We start from the raw sequence: 22,377 nt of genomic DNA on the forward strand, positions 1-22,377 counted from the left end.
AATAATTATTTCACTAAATGACAACCAAAATCCAATCCACTGAGTTGTGAACAGTTTTGAAGTGGCTGCTTGCAAGTCATGCTAATTCACAAGCCGAGTGAGTCATGTCATACTCAATGTAAATGACCATCAAACAAAGCTTTCAAAAACACAGCAATGTGATTATTTTATTGAGTGATAGGCAGTGGGTTTAATCAGTGACATTATTACTAGATTACTGCCAGTGTTGGTGAAAGTTACTTTTAAAAGTAATGCATTACAATATTGCGTAAAAAAAAAAAGAGTAACTAATTGCGTACTTAGTTACTTCTTACAGAAATGAATGTGTTACATTACTTTTTATCACTTTGGCTGGGCTTACTTATTTGTATTTTAATAACAACAAAAAAGTAATCTTTTTTTTCCCCGCAAATATAAAGGCCCTATCACACCAAAAGTAAAAAAATAAGCCTCAGGCTGAAATAAATGCAAATTCACGCCTGTACAGTGAAGGGTGACAGTGTAAGGGAAAAAAGAAGAAGCAGGAGAGGAAAGTGCATCCCTTCAGCAATAATAAAAAGGAAACACAAATTTGATTGCTATCTAAAGTCTTTTGTTTATTATGGTTGAAGTGGGTCAAGGTCGGCAGCAAAGGCATTGGTTAATAAAGTGAGATTAAATACATTACACATATACTTTATTTAATATATTTAATTATTGCAGGTTTGGTTAATCACTGTTTTTATTAATTTTGAGTAATAGTACTAAATGTTTTTTTTTTGTGCAAGTGAGAGGAATAAATGGCTGCTCACATTTATTCTAAAACTACAATAACCATCATGTTTACACAACGAACTCAATGCCTGTGAACTTACGCTTTCTCTCAACATGGAGAACTGCCAGTCAATAAATGGAATAACAAAGTAACTTGCGTTACTTCTTTGAAAAAGTAACATATTTTGTTGTAAATTTAAAAGTAACGCGTTACTTTACTAGTTACTTGAAAAAAGTAATCCGACTACATAACTCATGTTACTTTGTACACATTGTTACATTACACCTGTAAACGGTACACAACACTGATTATTGCCCTAAACTCACTAGCAGAAAGACCAGAACTCAACACAGCAGCTTCACATTCTCTATATCTACTGTACTGCCTCAATGGCAGGCAAGTGTTTCAAAAAATCACTCTTCATAACAAAAGATTAGGTCTAACATTTGTTGTGATTTTTGTTTATAGGCTACCTTTCTAAACCAGCACAGTACAGACTTTCCTCCATCTCGTCCATTCTGCTCTTCATTTCCTGGCCTCCATCTGTATTTCGTCATCAGAATCACGTCTGCAAACAAGCTATTGGTGATTATGGAGCTCAGCCATGTTACGATAATTTAAGGAATCATTCTTTTTTTGTAGAACAAACATTGCAAGATTTACAACATCGATACTTGAAATTGTATCAGGTTTGTTCAGATCCCTAACCCACGATAAAATTATGAGGCCATAATAACAAGTCACTAAATAGTAATTGAAATGTCTCGTTGCTGCACTTGGAAAGGAGACCACTTGAACATACAGTTAGAGTCATGTTTATTTACAGCAGAATCCTGACTGAGGAGAAGAAAGGTTATGAGAGCTGAAATGCTTTCAGTACAGCTCATTTGGATCCACATTTCACTACACCTTTTAATTTATTTATTCAAATTTTTATACAGAATCCTTTCGGCTGTTAATGTCGACAGCCAAAACGGAGCTTAGCGCCCTCTACAGGCAGGGAGGACGATGGAGAGAAGAAAAAAAAGATCAAAGTACAAAATGAAACCACAGCATTAAATGGGAAAGTTGAGAAAAATACAAACAATGTGATAAAACAAACAAAAAAAACAAAAGCAATCTTCCATTAAAAAAAATTTAACATTTGCATTTATTTTTAAATGCAATCACCATGATCGTCATTTATATTGTTCTCTTTTTTTCTTGTAATGTCTATAAGGGTGGCAGAGGGACAGTGAGGAGGCTTGTGGGTAAAACAACGTCCGTGATGCTCAGGTTAACTGTGTCCCAATGCCAGGCAAATGTTCATATTGAATATCCAGGCAACACACTGCCAAAAGTTTGCGCGAGGTCCACGCCGGCCGCGGGGGTCAGAGCGGTCCGGGCTTGTTGCCTCTTCTCCATTTTATGAATTATCTTGTGCGACTGTTTGTCCACGACCCCGTGTCTGCGTCTCAGTTTCAGAGTGCCGCACACGCGCTTGCCCTGAAAACGCAGCTTTGAAGAACGACACGCTGTACAACTGACATGCAAGGCCAGACGACTAACAGATTAAAAAACAGGTAACAACAGGTAAAAAAAAGAAAAGAAACAAAAAAGCAAACCTCAAGAGACTGAGCCAGCAAAATGCATTATTTTCTACAACATCACACACACACACACACTCAATCCCACAGAACTCACTCCTCAATTCCAGTTTCATCATTACGGAGCCAATTGTGTTGAAGGAATGACTACAAAACAAAAATTAATGCTTGAAATACTAGTGGAGAAGAAAAAAAAAAAACTCGGCCTTAAATAACGGAGCTTAGTACAATCCTTAAAGTTTCCCTCCAGGAGCGTGACAGTTCATCTTCAGTGGTCCATCCAGAGCCCATGGAGGTAATGGCATACATTCATACAGAAACACAAGCACTCCCTTCTCTTCAATGGCCGACTTGCACAAGCGCTCCATGTGCGACGTTTCATGGAAGAGGATGTGTACATCACACACAAAAAAGTGACCTAGGCTGAGCTCTTAAGACTCATTTATAGGGGGAAAAGAAAGGAAACAAATCATTTCCCATCAGCGCGTTCCGTTTACGACTCCGTTAGGATCTAAAAGCCCTTGCCCGCACACGCACGCGATCTCACGCACACCTCGACATGATAACCCCTAATACATGTGTACACATATATACATAGAGCTGTACGCCCCCACAATTTATAATGCATCATTTCTGTATATGCCAAGAATAAAATCTTTCTAAATAAAATACATGTTTCTGCGAAGGAAGGGGTGGTTAGAGGGAGACGGGCGGGTGGATGCGGGTGGGGTATTATCAGAAAGGGAAAGAGAGAATGAAGGAAGGAAGGAAGGGGGGGGGGGGGGGGGGGGGACAACAACGCTGTCCTCTAATGTGTGCTGGTCCCTTACAGGGTCATCGTCATCCCGAGCTGTGGCAGAATCTATGTTCCTCATCCACAGTTCGCTTAGAGCAGTAATTATTAAAGAAATCTCAGTCTTTAAATCCATAATGGTGCCAAACAGTACAAATGGAAACACACTTGGAGCTCAAAGGGGCTCCGTCACGTCCAGACAAAGACTGATCCGGTAAAGTGTGGCTGAGTTCAGTAGAACAGGAAAGGGATGATGGGATAGAAAAAAAAAAGAGAGAGAGAGAGAGAAAGAGAGATGGCGTGACAAACATGGAATGGAGCCGAGAAAGAAAAGCGTTAAGAGAAAAATATAGACAGAAACTGTAGTAGGATAGAGACGTGTGGAGCGCATGAATCCATCTGGCAGTGAAGTCCGCGTACGTCTGTTCATCCGCTGGCTGGAGGATGACAACAGGAATGAGGGATGACGAGAAGACGAGTGCAGTTCCTCTCTTCCGACCTCTCTCTCTCTCTCTCTCTCTCTCCGGTTCCCTGTGCTGGTCAGAGCAGCATCATACCTCCAGGAAGCGTGTGCTGCTGGCCTTGGTGTGGAAGGGCTCGGACCACATGCGCCGCAGGTCCCCCTGTGGAGCGACAGACACGTTAGGGCGGTCACCACTCCTCCTTTAAATTACAGTACTCGATTGCAATTTACCGTGTCGAGTAACCGGCAAAATCCTAAAAGTGACGCAATCCACGGGTGAGAATTAATGAACCGCATTGTTAGACCGTTTAAGGCTGCATGATGTATTAAAACCATTTAAAAACCATATAGACCTGATGCGCCAGGGAAACAAGCGCGCAGCCGTCTTTGAACCTCAGTTTTTGGTGTAGCTCTGTATATTTCTCTGGCATTGCTTTCGAGGAGTAATTGGCAGGTGAAGTGGATTTACTTATTGTAGAGTTAATGAAAGTTATCATGAGAATTGTAATGTTTGAAGCGGATGTCATAACAGATGTCAGTAGACATTTTAAAATGATCGGTTCATTCATAAATCTATAAGATCTTACCTTCATGCTGTGGAAATACAAACCGGAAGACAGAACACAACGAGCGCAGCACTAGTGCGATTGTGAATCTACAAAGGCTGTGATTTTATTTAATAAATATATACCCTGCGGGTTTAATATGGGCCATTTCATTAGATTTGCAATGAACATCTTTTATAAACGCCAACACAGGAGAATACATACATTTTTAAATTGCAATGAACAGTTTGCATATTTAGAAAGATATTGATGTTTTGATGTATTGATGTCCACATGTTCTTGTTCAAGAAATTACAGGGGCCATAGGATATGGCCAAATATGAAAGATTAACATTTGAATTAAAGGATTTGATTTGCTGTAGTGTTACACCAGGCCGCTGGCGCCCTCTGCAGGCATTTCTTATAATGCATAATGGACATAAGATGATTGCTTGTATTATGTATTTTATATGATGTATTTTAAGTGTTAATAAATAATTAAAAATGATTATGAATTAACTAACTTTCCTTATAAATTTTAATTGCATTAGTCTATATTAAGCTTAAATTTTTCCACATTTTTGTCAACCTATTAAAAAAATGAATAGGTTCATATTGTATTGTTATTTTTGTAGTTGTATTATAATAATAATGGCCAATTAAATTATTTATTTTGTTGAATAGGTCAATGAATTTAATACACAAAAGTAAATAAAACAGACTTATATAATGAAAAATGTACAAGAAAAATTATATTATTGTTCAAGTAAAAAATTTAATAAAATTGAATAATATTAAATTAAAAATAAAGTTCAATTAGAAGTAGTTCCTTATTTTTTTTTGGTTTACTAACTAAACTAATTGATCTTACTTGTGAATATATTGTATGCAGTAAGTAGCATTTAAAAATATAATTTCTCATCTGCTATATCGGGGCTAAAATGTTTAATTACATGAATAAAGTACATTAAATAAATGGTCTATGTGAACCGGACTCATGCATGTGATAAAAACATCTTTTCACAACAAAACAATGTCCCAGTGTCCTTCATTTCTGCAGATTCATTTGACCCATTATCCACCATTATCTGGAGTGCACACACACACCACAGCTCACAAACGCACTGCCACAGATTATTATAGTAAATGTCAGTGGGTCTGCAGCAGCATTACAGGAAGTTACAGATAATTGTGACATTTTGCTCAGTACACTTAAATGCGTTATAGTCTGAGTTACAAGAGGCTTGTGCATTCAAGTATTCATGCTCCCATCAGTTTTTCTTCTACAAATATGTAAATTAAAAATCTATTTACACACTGTAATTACGTCCTCTTGTTGTTAACGCCCATTCACTTTCTTAAACAAAAAAAATTCTCTGTCAACAAGCACATCACGCTTACTTTGCCTCACCTTCTCTACTGTGTTTGCACAGCAATCAATATCGTTTTTAAGAGTCAGAAAGGCTTCAATAATGTGTTCAATTGTGCAGAAGCGCTGACGAAAACAGCACAAACCTGTGTGGTTCTTCTTACATCAATGATGTCACACACACGGAAAAACACAGCTTCCCCTTTTTTGAGAAGATGGGTTTCGAATCAAATTTGTTCTAATGCTAATTTGCTCTGCCTACTTCTGTTTTTTTGGCACACGCAACATGCTTTAAAAGAATTCAAAGCAAAAGATTTCATCTTCTTGATGGTTATCACGCGCCCAACAAGTACTAAAGCATACCTTGACACAAAAAGCACAGGTATTTTAAGCATGTGCAGTGGACTAAAATAGCGTGCCCATGCATATGATTTAACATGAACGGTTTGGGTTTAGCATTTAATGAACGTTTGAACGATGTCATGAACCAAGTCCAAGCTGGTCAAGCACCATGTAGCAACTGTAACAGCATTTACAACTACCGTGTGCAAAATTGTTACCACAATTGTTAGTTTCCATGGAAAAGTGAGGCTGTTGCTATGGCGACAGCACTACATAGAACTGATCATATTATGTTGCAAAACATGCAGAACAAAACATCTGCCACAATGAAAACCCGCCTACAATTGATGCCTCAATAGCAGGAATGCGGAGTACCCGCACAGATGTACATGTCCTAGCGCATAAATAATGCAGCGCAGTGCTACGGATACGGCACACACCCTGATCAAATAACCGGGCAACGACACCATGTATACTTCTGCATTGTTTCTGAGCGATTCCACGAAATGAAGTTGACACGGCTTGGACGTTATTAGAAATGAGGCATCTCGCGTCCCTCTGGAATTACAGGTGTCGGCGCAAACTGACGTACCTTCAGGTAGGCCATGGTGAGCAGAGGCAGCAGGGTGAAGGGCACCAGGTACAGGAGGGCAGGCTGGGCCGCGCGGTGAATACGAGAAGCCACCGTCGCCGTCAACAGACCTGAGAGTGCGAGAGAGAGAACCATCAAACATGTGTTGAATCCACAGTGACAGTCAATACAATAGGTTGACCAATTGACAAACAAATGACTCTAATAATGAGTCTTTCAGATTACTTAGCACACAGACAGATAGATAAGCAGATGATAGACAGAACGACAGATAAACTGATTGATCTATTCAGTTATTAATCACAATCTTAATAGGAGGGTGTGTTTGGATGATAGCGTTGTGACACGCACCAACAAAGTAACCAATGAGGGTGCAGTGGAAGTAGGAGACCCGCTGCATGCGGCCGGACACGATGGGAGTCCCGGGCACTTCTCCAGAGGCCTGCTTCTTATAGTTGTCGTATCGGAGGACGAAACACAGCAGCAGACCCGGCATGACGATATCACCGATGCCCAGCATGGAGAAGTGGCTCCCGCTGGAGCTCGGGAACACCAGCTTGCCGGGCAGGGAGAGGCGCGGGACGTCCCGCCCCATGCCAGGGCCCAGGTGCAGTTTGCGCGAGAGCACGTCGAGGGGGTTGTCGGCAGGTTGCGTGGCCACCTTCACCATCACATTGCTGTTGAAGATGTAGGCGGAGAAAAAGACCTACAGGAGAGAGAGAGGAGATGAGTCAGAGGGACAGGCCAGCTTGCCCTGCTGTTTGAAGACGCTGAGAGAGAGGGATGTCAGGCTTGTGCAAGCGTGTTTGGAGTGATTTCCCACACTGACGAAAAGGTTTGACGGTCAGCACCGGGGTGGGAACACGTTTCAGGGCATTCTGATGTACTAAAGGGGGGTGGTGTGATCTAGTGGTTTCGATTCTGAAATTTGGCAGCCAGTGGAAGCCAGCTTTGCACCCAAATGACACTTAACCCCTGTGCATTTGACTAAGTAATGAAGCATGTTAACCGGCGACTGGCAAGCAAATAAGTAAACCGTTACAGGATTCCTTGAATGTTTTGTAACAATCTCGTGAGCTGTAATACAAGTTTTATGACACCAGCAGGGGGGAGTGGTACGAAAGTTCATACCATGTGATGATGGACATGACTGCCTTACAGTATTTGCATATGAGTGACAAAGAAACATGGAGGAATGTGAAAACAAGAGCAGGATGTTTCCTACACTGTCAAGACAAGGAAAAACTTGTTACTAAACAAAGCATGTGTAAAACAGTCAGGACTATCCATTTTATAATATTAATTTCAGTGTTTTGAGTTTTTTTGTTTTAAAATCAAGTTCCACAATAGAGTTTTTGCACTAATGCTAGGTTTATCATTTTGTTATTAATAATCATATTGCTTGGTTTGAATTAAAGTTCCTAATAAAAAAATAGTAACTTGTGAGCTATTTAATTTACTGGATTATCTAAAAATTCAAAAATTAAATAAAAATTATCTTTAAAAAAAAAACTTTTACCATATAAATTTTGTTTGTTTGTTTGTTTAAAAGCAGAGACTCTTACAAATATTCTGGGGCCCCATGAAATATTTGTGAAAATGATAAAAAATGCTGGCGAATGCAACTTTAAAAAAACATTAAGCAAAAGCCTTTAGATCAACAGGTTTACATAAACGTGACTAAACCTTAGACTGGTAGTGCATATGCACATACTGTGACATTAAATTACTCATCGCACGATTTAAAGACTTGCGCCCATCCCTCGGAACCAGTATGACTTGCTGCTTTAATTGCTTACCCAGAAGACATCATAGATGAGGAGGCCTGACAGCAGCAGGCATGACACCTTGAGACTGGGCAGCCGCACAAAGGCGATCATGGCCACACAGAGACCCATGGCAAGCGCTGCAGGAAACAACACCACAATATTGAGAGCGAAATAACAGCACTCCATACAGAAAAGGTGGTAAGAGGTAAACCAGAGGACACGTTTACATTAGCTTCCTACACACACACACACACACACACACACGCACCGTCCATGAGCAGCCAGTGGCCTGTCAGCACCCAGATGAGAACCAGCAAGACAGAGAGAGAAAAAGAAAGCAGCTCCGCCAACGTGAATCGGCCACAGCAGCCGAACGAGATCCTGGAGACAAAAGAGACATGCTGAATACACTACCAACCACACATCACCTGGCTGGGACATGAGGCTCTTTTTCACACCCCAGCATCTGATTTCCAACACTGTTGTCCATTAATACACAAGAGGATTGTTCCACCCAGAGCAAAAAAAAGAAAAGATTCTAGATTACATTGCGAGATTGAGTGAAGCCGCACGACGAATCCCTACGAACAAACGCGAGCATTATCTGTTTCAAAAAGATGATTTTAAAAGCCGATTTTGTACGATTTGGAGCATTCTATCAGGCAAAAAAATAAATAGATGTTAACAATGTAAAACAAAGGAAATTTTTTATAAAAAGTAGCCTTTTCTAATCTCTTATTTTGCCCTGTTGTCTATTTATTCATCCATTAATCTAAAAAAGAAGAAGCATATTTCATTTTTTTTGCTTGAAGCGTCACAAAGCGCTGATTCTTTAAATAAGAAATCAGCTGCATGAAGGAAGATTGCTGATGTAATAGGATTTCCAGGTGAGACTCAACTAATTCAGTTGAAGTATGCCCTGAGGTAAAATGTTCAGTCCAACAATTATATTGAATTGTACAGTACAATCAGAACATACCGTACAGAACAGACATTATATTAATTTCATAATGCCCTTAAACATAATATTGTTGACTACCATGTGCGACATCTCAGAGTTGACCTAGACGCCACGCTGCGCGACCACCCTTACGGCTAAACAGACCCCAGTGTATATAAAAACATATTTTTATGTCTGAGATCACTTTTTTCCCAATAACACCTGGAAAGTAAAAGTTTAGGATCTTGACAAATGTAAACTTTTTTTACATTTTTTTACAGAAACAAAGAAATATTTCAGATCTGCGCTATTTAAACCTAAGCAAATTTTTGACATAGAGAAAGTTATGATGGTAACAGTGTTGATGCATAACCTTAGGACAAAATTAAGTCTTTTAAATAACACGCTTGTAGAAGTTGGGACGGGAATATGAAAAGGCATCCACATGTAGGGTTGCAAAATGTAGAGAATTTTGAAAGATTGAGATTGAGTGAAAATTGCAACTTAGCCTAGAACTTAATTGCAGTTGAAATAAATATGACCATTTATCATTATTAACATCAGAGATCTTCAACGCTGTTCCTGGGGACCCATCATCCTGCAGAGTTCAGCTCCAACCATAACCAAACACATCTGAAGCAGCTCATCCAGCTCTTCAGGATCACGTGAAAATACATATGCAGGTGTGCAGAAGGAGGTTGGAAATAAACTTAGCAGGACAGTGGGTCCCCAGGAACAGGGTTGAAGACCTCTGATTTACATTATCAACATTTAAAGGGTTAGTTCACCCTAAAAATTTAAATTCTGTATCATTTATTCATGTCATCCCAAAACATTAAGACTTTTGTTCATCTTCGGAACACAAATAAAGACATTTTTGATTAAATATGAGAGCTTTCTATCCCTCCATTGACAGTCTACATAGCTACCACTTTCAAGCCTCAGAAATGTAGTAAAGACATAATACATTTGAGGTTAAACCACTGGACTCACATGGATTACTTTAATGAAGTGCTTTGTTAATGGGTGCTTTGTTTGCGCAAAAAACAACTTACCACTTTATTTACAAAATATGAATATTATAAGAGCGTCTGCTCTCGTCTCGATCATCTGTGTTTTGAGGATGAACGAAAGTCTTACGGGTGAGGGTGAGTAATTGATGACAATTTAAATTTTTGGGTGAACTATGCCTTTATTTTAAACAACAATTAACAACATTAAATTAAATGTAGAAATAAATCTTTACTATTATTAATAAAAAGTTGTCATCAGCCATTCATCATTAGACGTTATAAAGGCATGCTAATGAGGGACAATTAACTCAATGGCTTTCCTGAGTGAATGTCACATTCGATTTTTATCTGAATAATCTGAATCCCAATAAGACATGGTTTGTCGACATGTGAACTGGCAAACCACTCTGATGAGCCAGTAAACATTTCTTACTTGTTCTGTGGGGAGCAAGGTCTGGTCAGATACTGGCACATCGGCAGCAGGAGGAATGCAAAAGCGATTGTGGCTAGAACTGTTGAGGAAAAACAAAAAGAAACTATTACGTAAATATTACTCAAGCATGCTACAGCGCAGCGTATAAACTAGGTCAGTGTGTTAGAAAGGAGCGGCGGAAGGTCACTGGTGTGTTTGCGTGTGGCACGTACCTGCAGTGCATATGGTGAACACCACCTGAACAGAGTCGAAGAAGAAAAACATGACGAGCAGAGACACTGAGGCTCCGATGGGCAGGAACAGTGCCTGTGTGGAGTCTATGGTCTGAATACCTGTGCAAACACACGTTCATATGAGAGGATTCACATTCGGTTCAGAAGAGCATACTAACATACTACTGCAACTGCATGCTATACTGTATCCCACAATGCACTCCAACTTCCACTTCTAGTGTGATTAATAAAGCAGAAGTAATTATAGCTGTTTTTAATCCCTTTTGTGATAGAAATGTGCAGAAACGTGCAGACTTAGGATGCTCAGGTCAAAGACCATGTATACATCACATCAAAAAGAATTTAGACTTACCCAGAAAGTGCTTAACACAGTACAACTAACAGTCATATGATTTGCTTAGATCATTACAAACTAGGGCTGCCCTCGATAAAATATTTTTCTAGTCGACTAGTACTTCATTTAAGCGACTAGTCAACTAATCGTGCGTTTACATTAACAGGCATGAAAACAGGTCAGGGGTAAAAAAGGTGAGAAGGATGCGGCATATATACCATCCCCCGAACCCCCCCCCCCCCAAAAAAAACAAAAACAAAACAACAACAACAAAAAAACAACTTGTAATCTGCATTGGCATTGTAGTAGGCTACCAGTGTTTCTCACAGGATTTTTGGATCACTGTGATGAGTGGTCCTCTGCCACTCTAGGGGGGTTCGGGGGCATGCTCCCCCGTAAGAAAATTTTGTGCTTTTTAATGTGAAATTCATCAATCTGGTGCAAATTAAACAAAGAAAATTTCAAAACTCTTTTAGTTACAGTGTCTGTCTACATTACTACTACAATAGTTATAATATTAATCCCATGATAGTAATAGCCATATAGCCTATTGTAAAACAAATGCACTGAAAAATAAAGGAAACTTTCATAATTAGTTTTGTACTAATTTCTATACTTGAAAGAGTATATTTCTATACTTCACATTAAAGATGTGATTGGGCTAGCCCAGTGTCAATCAAGAAAAGAACCAATGGGCCGCTGATCTACGTATTTCATCGGGTCTCAGAGAAAAAAAACTATTTACTACTACTATTTATCCCAAAAATGCCCCAAACCAGTCGTCTGTATGATAATCTGAAACAAGCACTGGTGAGCCGTTGTCCTGCTTCACTTCACAGATGCTGAGTGAAAGGAGAATTATAGAATGAAAGGATATTCATTTATATGACACTTTATTAATCAGGAGAACAGCTTGTTCAGCGCGTCATACGTCGTCCTTTCAGTTTCGGTTTTCAATCGATCAAGTTTTTTCACGTTCTCTCGATAAACCACCCCTTTCAATCCGATCGAAATAATTTGTAATAGAGCTGACACTTTGAGTTTTTAACGGGTTATGTTAAAGCCCTACTTGTTATGTTTTTATAAAATATCTATAGTGAATGCATTATCATATCACCGTATTATTTACCGCCATGCAACTGCGAGCCACAAATTAAAGCTTGGCGAGCCGCATGAGGAGAACGCATGAGGAGCCGCAATGAATACTTGTTCCTGCTCGCTCAGCGCTCACGGCGCCCGCGCCCACTCGCGATATTATCTCGCCCACTTCTATGTCAAAATAAAAAATAATGACATTGGCAACATCGCTGTCTGTATCTGACAGGACAGTTAACATTGTAAGCTAACTTACCTCAGGCTTGCTTTCCGACGTGCGGTTCTTTGTTCGGCAGTGTGTCCAGTTCTCAGACTCGCGGTGTAAAAGACTTTGAAAACATTTCTGCCCTAACGTTACTCTGACTCGTATTGGCTGTCATGTTTCGGCATTCGGAATGATGATTGTTTTTTAAAGCTTATAGTTTTGTAAAGTTTATGGTAACTTTATAGGGGATAAATGCTGGCCTCGACCTCGAACACCCCCCCCCCCCCCTCCCCCCCCTCCAAAATATTTTCTCATCGGATCTGCACAAATCACGTAGGTGACCCTTTTAGGTTTTAAAACGGCGAATTTCGCCGAAAGGTGAGGAGTTTTCATGCCTGCATTAATAAGCCATAAATCATAATAATGAGGCTTTAATTTTATATATATTGTGTTTACAGAAATAAAAGTAGACCCTTTACTTACTCTTTCCTGTATGACCAAAAATGGAGTATTTCAAGTTGAATGCAAGTGATCGCGCCTGCAAGCTAGTGGACGTGTAAAGTTGCTACTACTTACATGTTTCAAGTGATAAGCCATATTTAAGGCCGATGACTGATAGGGGAATGGTTGGATTTCCTGTCGTTAATGATATGTCTGTCCGTCACACGGCCTGTGTGATTTCACCACTTTTTTTTCCCCCTGCGACTAACCGACTGATAAAATTTTGGTCGAAAGAAGCCTCTTGTAGTCGACTAACGGTTATTCAACTCATAGGGGGCAGCCCGAGTACAAACCAGTCACTTGAACAGTATAACCAATTAGAGTCAAGAAGACTTGGAGATTTTTACTCCACTGTAAGATATAAATGTACATCATACATTTATTCATAAATGTATCTTTCTGTCCTGAGAGACTCAGACCAGTGATCTCCCGGCCATGAATAAAACGTAACGTCGTGTCTGGTAAATGCTGTGCAGTTACAGAATACAAGAACTAAAGATTCTCCGCTCAGAGGACCACAGCAGAGACGGTGACCGTGTTGGAAGACTATAGACCCGCACTCAGGTCAGGCTGTAGTAGTCGGAGTTAGTGTTAAAGGAGAACTCCGGGAGAACACTAAATAGTGTGCAGGTGGGAGGAGCGTCGTGTGTGAAGAGTGATGATCGGAGTTGCTCACAAATGAAGAAGAAATGGTTCGTAACGTAACTATTGAGAATATAGAAGATTTTGAACACATGGAAGAGGCTTTTGAGTTTGATGGTCGTCCTTATTTATTCGAACCCGAGTATACAGACGAAGAACTAGCCTCACACTCTTTACACACACGACGCTCCTCCCACCTGCACACTTCTATTTACCTTTTTTCCGGCTACAACGGGAGTTCCCACGGGACTTCAGCGCGAGACTACAGCTAGCCGTCTAAAAAACTATGTAGGTGAATTTAAACAATGGCTAAGTTGCTAAACGCATCTTGTTGTCATGCAAGGACCCTGTTCATGTTGGACAGACATTTTAATTGCATTTTGTGTCTGTTAAGAGGCACAAAAACACTATGAATATGCCCCCATAACTGACGTTTTAGCTGAGTGGGAGCTCTGGGCATTAGCGGTAGCAGCTCCGTGTTGCAAGCACCAATCCGGTTCGGTTTTTAAAAGGTATAACGATCAAGATTAACTTAAAATTGCCCGGAGTTCTTCTTTAATGATGCTGTGTCGGACCAGCACACACCTGTGAAGGACTGAGTGAGTATAGATGCTAAAGACCTGTGTGCTCACGTGTGATTGGTAGTGGCTTCTTGATGGGAAGCCATCACCATACTTCAGGGAAATATTTGATTGTAAGTATTCGGGAAGGGAATTACCTCGAGATACTGTAGTATATTATTTTATTATAACAACAACTGTAAGCTGATTGAATTATCCGAAGTGAAGAAGTCAGATTAGTAGGTTGTATTCGTATTTCCACAACACTTTCTTGGCTCATGACTAGGAACTAGTTCAGGACTCACTGTTGTTAGTGTTGCCATTGTTGAAGGAGCCAGGGTTGGTGGGGTTTCCATCCTTGTCCTTCTCCTGGTTCTCACAGTCCATGTTTAATGACCTGTGTGGACAGACACAGTTTATCATCAATCCACAATTTTTCAGGCCCCTAAGTGAACCAACATTGGACAAAACCAGGATCCCTGAGCTTTATGCCCTGCCCTATGACAGAGGAGTCACAAATGGCATATTTAACTTGAAGAGAAATTAAAGGCTGTAAGGAGCAGAAGTACAGAAAGCAGAAAAGCAAATGCAATCGAAAATTTCCTGAAGACAGTCAGTTCTCTTCAGAGATACATTCATATAAACAATCAACCCCCATTTCAATATTTATATTTTTCTTCCAATATTTCGAGCATGGCGAACAGCGAGCATAAAGTATTTTCTCTACTTTTTTAAAGTATTTTCCCTCCGGCACGACCCGACCCTGGCCTGTGTTAAAGTCCTGTTTACAGACTTGAAAACTTAATTTGTGTGGATATAATACGCTGCAGTTTGTGCGCAAGTCCTGAAACGAGATTGGCCCGGTTTAATATGTTATACTGTTTTAACCACATCTAACTTCAGTCCATGAGTTCATGATTATGAGAGTTGTCTACTGAAAATTTGGAAAGATATAATAATCAAGGCTTCATCAGATAAACAATCGACCTCACAGCTTCATTTTCTTTCACAACAAATTAAATGTCATATAGAAAAACAACGATTCCCACCGATTCATAGATATGTTCAAAGGTCCAGGTTCCAATTGTAGATTTTTTTCCGCTAACCCAGGCAAGTAATTGTTTTTCACTTGTCATGACAATGTTCATCGGCTACATTACGTAAAACAATACATTTTATAAGCATTTAAAAAAATATGTACTAGAAAAAAAAACATTGGAAGAAAAAAAAAAAAGGTCAATAATTCCATGTATTACACACACAGGTTCAAAATATTTCTTTAATACTTTAGAAAGAAATCTCTTTTGCTTTCCAAGGAATTCATTTGATCAAAAATACAGTAAAAACATAAATATTATTACAATTTAAAAAAACGTTTTCTATTTTAATAGATTTTCAAATGTAATTTATTCCTGTGATGCAAAGCTGAGTTTCAAGCATCAGCACTCGTCTTCAGGATCACATGATCCTTTTTTCATGATTCTTTAAGGAATTGAAAGCTCAAAAGAACAGCATTTATTTGAAATAGAAATCTACTGAATTATTATAAATGTCTTAAGTCACTTTTGATCAAGTTCATGTGTCCTTGCTGAATAAGTGTAAAAAATTTTTTTTTAACTCCACACCTTTGAACGAAAGTGTATATTATATATTCCCCCACAGAGAAGAGAAAGGAATTTACCATATAGCCTACATATATTTATTTTTCACTAAAACTTTTATTTATTTTCATTTTCAGCAATGCATGGAAATTATACAGCTGATACCATCAATGACTGCTATGAATTCATAAACTTGTTTTGAAAATAGAGGTCGACCGATAGTGGATTTTACCGATAACGATAGCTAGGTTGGGCCATACTTGCCGATAACCGATCAATGAACCGATAGTTTTTAAAATTGATACTGGATAAAAACAAACATTATACTCCAAGTAAAACAGTGCTGAACTTTATTATAAAAATAAAAAAAACTATTGAACCATGAAAACATGCTAAATTAAATAAATATATAAATGTGAATAAATATTTAAGTCAATAAAAGACATTCATTCAAACTGAAACAAAAAGTAATACTCTAAATAACAAATAAAACCAGTTAGATTCAAAATGTAACTATTTAACTGTTCTTTTCAAGCCAACTTAATTAATAAAAAAGTAACAAAATTTGTATTAAAGTGAAGATGAAAAAATAAATAAATAACCGAAATCGATTGCTTTTCTGATTCGTTTATGTTTCTGTCGGCTGTATGAACATATCAGTTTGCTTACGTCTCTAGCTTTAAATATGCAACTTCTCTGCATATTTAATGCATAAAAGTGACCAGCTGGATATGAACTAATGCAAATATAGAGGTAACAATTGTGACATTAAACATTCGGGTCGGACTTACGTTTATGTTTGTCAGTGTTTTAACCGCTTGAGGTACTACTAATGTTAGCGTCCTCTCAGCCTCGAAGGCAAACACACATACTGTTGTGCTGTTCTTTCTCTACTGATGCAGCATTTAGTCAACAAATTTATCACTTTATAATGATATGACAATGTACTGTATACATACATTTGAGCTGTCGGTGCTTTAAACGCGCGTCTGATGTCAGCGCTCTCCACGCAGCATGTGCTCTCAGTGCAGCACGCAGCATCACGTGTCGAAATAAACAACACGAGGCACGAGTTTTTATTACACCTCTAGAGGCCGCTCTTGTACTGCATCATGCCAGCAGACCCTTCTCAGCTCTTACACTGAATGACAGCGCGCGCTTCTCAGCCGCTCCAGCAATGGACGCAACCAGGAAAAACTATCGGTATATATTTTTGCCGATAACGATAGTTCCACCAGTCAACAATCGGTGCCGATTAATCGGCAAAACCGATGAATCGGTCGACCTCTATTTGAAAACATTACATTAATTTCAAGTCATTCTCGGCATTTCAACACAAACTAATGCGTCAGCCAGCTAAATAACTTGACATATTTGGTGACATGATGACGTTTTAAAATCAACTTAATTCAACAATGCTAAAAAAAAAAAAAAATCATAGAAGACCAAATGACTACGTTTGTACATGCAAAACATGTACATGATCAACAAATATAATATTTTGAGTCAACACAGCACTGGTTCAGTCCTAATAGCAGAAGAGATGAGAGCTCACCTGAAGCTGCCATACACGATGAGGAGGATGGAGATGAGGAAGGTTGACACCTGGCTGGAGTCCACAAGGGAGTACGCCCTGAGGAAAGGAGAAAATACGTTTTGTTTTTTCTACAACAACAACAAAAGGATGGGTACCAGTCCAGATATGTCATACATCAGACAACACCCTGTACGACCCTTCCTGGTTCAAACCGTACACTTGAATGTGCTCACTATTCACACCATCAGCTATTGACCCAAGTGTGTGGGTGAAACGTGAATCAAAGCTCAGCCTGGTCGAGTTGTTACAGAGCGGTGCATGAGAAAAATCTCGTGTTACGGCATTCCCATCCTCCCAGAGCTCTGCCGAGCGTCTTGAGACCTGCGCTTGCCTTTTGTAAATAACAAGCTTTTAGAGAAAGAGGTCAGGCTGTACACACTGTGTGCTGAGCAGACTCTTAAAATATGATTACAGCGAGCAAGTGACAGTTTGTTTGCTGGATAAATAATGTGTGGCTGTGAACAAAAGCAGCAGACTTGATTGTGTGCGTTACCGTTGTATGTATGAATAAGGAAAACGAGAGCCAGAAAAAGTAGGACGGGGCGCTGACCTTCTCCTCAAATGAAACGCTTTACTATGGACAATAAATGGTTTGAAGAAAAACACATTAGTAGTCACACACAGGCCTAACCTCGACTCTATACGTAATGGTCCGGAAACGCAGAATAGACGTACATCCAGACTGTAGAAAGGACAAAAAGCGTAGGGACGAGGGGTGTTTGAGGATGTGGGTGTGACGGGTTGACACTTAGCCTCGGTTCAAAGGCAGGCGTGAGGAATGTGTGCAGGCTCTGTGAGGGCCGTCTGGCCCCCAAAACCCTATAAAACAGCTCAACTGAGCTCTGACTGCCACAATGTTTCAGAATCACAAGTGCCCACTGGGAAAGAAAAACACATATGTAAGGCTTAAATGTGGTTATTTAGCCATTTTCATTTAAGCTGACTTTATTATCTTCAATTCCTGAGGTTAAATAGACTATTTACATAGTTAGTGGTTTTAGCGAAGGCAAGCATGGACATGCATGGAAGAAAGGACCTGACCAGAGCATTATACAGACTTAAAGTTGGGCCCTTTTGAGATTTAGGCTAGTAAGCCACCACCTACCAACCACCCAGAAACACCCTAGCAACTCTACATGGCACTGCTCGCATTTTTTTATGCAACACTTTTATTGCATATTACTTGAGAAGAGATACGAACAGACAAGCTAAACAAACAAGCTAAAGTCTATGGAAGTGTATTGTTGTCAAAGTTTAAGCACGAGTGCATATTCAATGTGAACATCCTTTTGGTTATTTCTGTTGTAGAGTACAACATGTACTTCTATTAACCATGATTTTAAGATTTGTATTGTGTTTTGTGCACATAATAGTAGGGGTGTTGCAGTAATCGTTAAATGCAGGAATGCATGAAATTAATCGTTGCAGTAATAGACCATAATCAATTATAGCCAACTGACGTTTCTCTGATGTCATTTGTCACATACGCACTTACTCGTGCTAGCGCAAAATGGCGGAGGGAGGCGAAACACAAAAGAATATTGAAAAGTGAGGATGCAACACATTGTGATGTCGAATCGTAGACATGATACTAGTAATTGAATCGTGAGACCAGTGAAGATTTACACATCTACATAATAGTGTGAACAGAAAAAAAATGGTACATCATAAATATTTGAACTGAACACAGTTTTTACACGTGTTGGCAAATGAAAGAAAAGTGTTTTACATGCTGGCATAAATATATTTACAGTTTACACAACTGGAACACTTCCATAAATGTATTTACACAACAATTTCTTAATGTTATGAGATAAAAGTGCCCCTATAATGCTCTTTGAAAGACTCCTAATTTTGTTTTGGAGGTCTCCTACAACAGGTTTAGTGCAATACTCAGTGATGGTATGCATTGTAAAGACAGCAACCATGGCGTCGATTTTACCGTATTAATCCGAGCGCGAGTCTGATGATGAAACATTGAAAGAACTGAATTTGAGCAGGACGTTTCTCAGTGATGCGCCACTTAGATTGAGGTACATTATGAGATTCCTCACCATCATTATTAACAAGTGTATGTCCATCAACAAAACGACGAGTATAATTCAAAATTTATTGCGGTGCACATGCAGGAAGTGTATCAATAACAACGCATACATTAGCCAAGCACTAACGTGATTGACTGATGTAACAATTTTACAAAAATAAAGTTTGTAAAAAAAAAAAAAATCTTGCTCCATCCATTACTCAAAGTAATAAGAATGACAGACAATCTGCATTAGTGGACACAGTTTCAGGTAATAGTGGCCCACAGGTGATTAGTATTTCAGTAAGCCAGAACTTGCCAGAGACCTACACTATATAAAACACAAAACTACGTATTTAACACCCAGTAGTTATGAGTGGATCACAATTAGCGTTTTAGGATGCTAAAAGTGAGACAAGTGAATATATGTGATAAATACAGCCATATCATGTGAATTAAAGAGTAATAAATGTATTCATGTTAGATATGTTTTTTTTAAACGGATAAACTATAAATTGAGCTCCCTCTTATATCCGTTAACTTGAGTTGATGGTTGTAACGGTTTATTTTCAAATCTTCAGCCATCACAGACAAGGAGTATTATTAATCTTAATAAATATGTTTAAATGCCTGTCTTTTCAAATTACTATTTCTCTTCAATTGTATTGTACTGTATTGTTATAAAAGGAGTATTTGAGTATTGTAATGAGAAAGAGCATTTAAATATTCATGACTTAGACATGTTTATATATGGCCTTTTATTGTAAGAGACGAGTACAGATGAAGAAGAGAAGTTGTAAAGATGTACTTTTAGTTTTGTTTTTGTAACAAGTTGTTGTAAAAAAACATACATTCATGGTGAACTAACGTTGAAAAAGTTTCTTTCATTATTTCTCTCCTTTTTCAGGAGTACTACACACAGCATTTTATAGCATTAGTTAATTAATTATGCGATTACATGCAAGTCTGTAGGTATGAAATCTGTAAGGTTTGTTTCAATACTAATTTGGTGTAGTGACAAGCCTAATTACTATTGGGTTAGGCCTGTGTATCACTGCCACTGTTCAAATATACAAATAAATGACATGGTTTAAGATTTAGCTGTAAGGTTTTAGCCCAGCCCTAAGAATTTGACCTGAAAAGTTAATTGAAAGTCATAAAACTTCTACAAAAGACATACTTTTAAGAAAAACTTTGTGAAAGACGGGTCCAGTAGCATGTCTCGTAGAAGTGCCTGAAAAACACTGGTTTACTTATTCTTATCTAGACGATCATTCATTTCTTAATTTAATTGAATGAGCATTTAAAGTGTGATCTCTCAGGTCAGAGTGTGATCTCATAGGACAGAGAGTGATTGAAAGGAGGTGTCTGTAGACATGTCCTGGTAGATTACACTTGCTGTGATTTACATGATTGAATGGTCTGAATCCTCCCGGGCTTCATTCTTGCACGAGTGCCATACAAAGGCCTTTTGCACACAAAAAAAGGAGGTATGTGCATTGTGCAACTTCTCATGTCAGTGACACACATTTGACTCCAGACAGACATTTCAATTGAGGTTTCAGGACACTGTCGCTGCTGTTCTGTTCGCTTCATCTAACAGCTGATTGTTGCAATAGACAGTCCCTGTAGATATACATGAGGGTGCTGGGAGGCTGAACAACACTGGTTTGTTGATTGCATTTTTGGAAAAGCTGACTTATAGTCACTAGAGGCCAAAACTGCATGAGCTATGGGTGTTAATTCAGTGAAATCACAAAATAAAGTGCAACAAAATACTATGATTTATTTGATTAACTATCACACACACTAGGGCTGCACGATTAACCTTTATCGCATCGATATTGAGGTTTTAACTCCCGCAATAACCTAACCTCAGGAGTCTGAGGTTTTTCCCCCGCCTCTGACATTTGAGTGACAAACCTATAAGCCAATCAAAATGGTCGAATCTCGCGTTCCTGGCTTGCTGGCCAATTAGAAATGGCAATGGAAACAAGGTTGTATGCAGTGCTCCGGCTTTGTCAGCAGCAAAGCAGCTAACACTAGTGTTGTCAAAAATACTGAAATATCTGAACGGTACCAATACTAATTTCCCGAAGTATCGATACTAGCCGAGCGGTCACTTTCACTTCTCTCCAAAGGCGCGTTGACAAACACCACACGTGACGCACTCGTCTCATTCGCTCTGGTTAAATAGCAAAAGTGAAGTGAATGGAAAGATGGCGAGGGCGGCGCCCCCGCGACCGGCTTTGGTTGATTGATAAAGAATACCGCGAGAGGGCATGTCGGAGAATAGCGCGGACAAGCGTAAAAACACACCGCGAGCGGGCATGTCGGAGAATAGCGCGGACAAGCGTAAAAACACACCGCGAGCGGGCATGTCGGAGAATAGCGCGGACACGCGCTTCACACTGCGAGCGGGCTGCGGGCACCCAAAATATTGTTTGACAATCAATAATCCCTCACATCACTCATTTTTTAAAATTATTTTATAGGTGTAAACAGACTTAAGGAACAGGCTCCAGGGGTACCATTTAGCAACCATAGGCTACGCTCAGCATCAGGGGTGTTTGTTGTTTGGCTAAACCTTTCCCCACTGCTAAAAAAATCCTAAAGGAAACACTAACTCTTCTCATTTTAACTTTTCTGAAACATTAACCAAGATGGCCTAGTATTTTTGTTGATACGAGTCTGTGTTGTCTCGTTTTTTCACCGTAATTCTATTATTTTATTACTTATTTTATTTTATTATATTATTACTCTTATTTTAAAATGTGTGCAATATAACAGTTTCATGTTCAGTAAATGGCAGTGGACTACAGAATTATTTTGTTTTTCTAATTGTAAATCTAAATCTAATAAGAATTCATTTTCTATTTTTCAGTGTTAAAGAATTTAAAAACAAATGACCAAGTGTTTAAGTTAATTTCCATTATGTCTTCTTTGGTATTTAGGTTCAGGTATTTAATAATCACGAAGCATCAAAC

At 39.0% G+C, this 22,377-nt stretch overlaps 1 protein-coding gene across 1 annotated transcript in view; it reads right to left on the reverse strand.

The window, feature by feature from the left end:
* Positions 1 to 737: 737 nt before the first annotated feature.
* The window catches only part of sppl3 (signal peptide peptidase 3), a 28,419-nt gene continuing 6,779 nt past the window's right edge, over positions 738 to 22,377 (reverse strand). The window contains exons 2-10 of the mRNA XM_079600562.1: positions 17,326 to 17,403; positions 14,475 to 14,566; positions 10,812 to 10,931; positions 10,600 to 10,678; positions 8,482 to 8,594; positions 8,244 to 8,350; positions 6,796 to 7,150; positions 6,445 to 6,554; positions 738 to 3,756 (exon numbers count right to left, since the gene is read on the reverse strand). Of these exons, the coding sequence (XP_079456688.1) occupies positions 3,685 to 3,756; positions 6,445 to 6,554; positions 6,796 to 7,150; positions 8,244 to 8,350; positions 8,482 to 8,594; positions 10,600 to 10,678; positions 10,812 to 10,931; positions 14,475 to 14,566; positions 17,326 to 17,403 (1,126 nt within the window). The 3' untranslated portion in view covers positions 738 to 3,684. The remainder of the gene's footprint in view (positions 3,757 to 6,444; positions 6,555 to 6,795; positions 7,151 to 8,243; positions 8,351 to 8,481; positions 8,595 to 10,599; positions 10,679 to 10,811; positions 10,932 to 14,474; positions 14,567 to 17,325; positions 17,404 to 22,377) is intronic.

Source organism: Phoxinus phoxinus (genome assembly GCF_949152265.1).
Source record: "Phoxinus phoxinus genome assembly, chromosome: 23".
Classification (NCBI taxonomy): domain Eukaryota; kingdom Metazoa; phylum Chordata; class Actinopteri; order Cypriniformes; family Leuciscidae; genus Phoxinus; species Phoxinus phoxinus.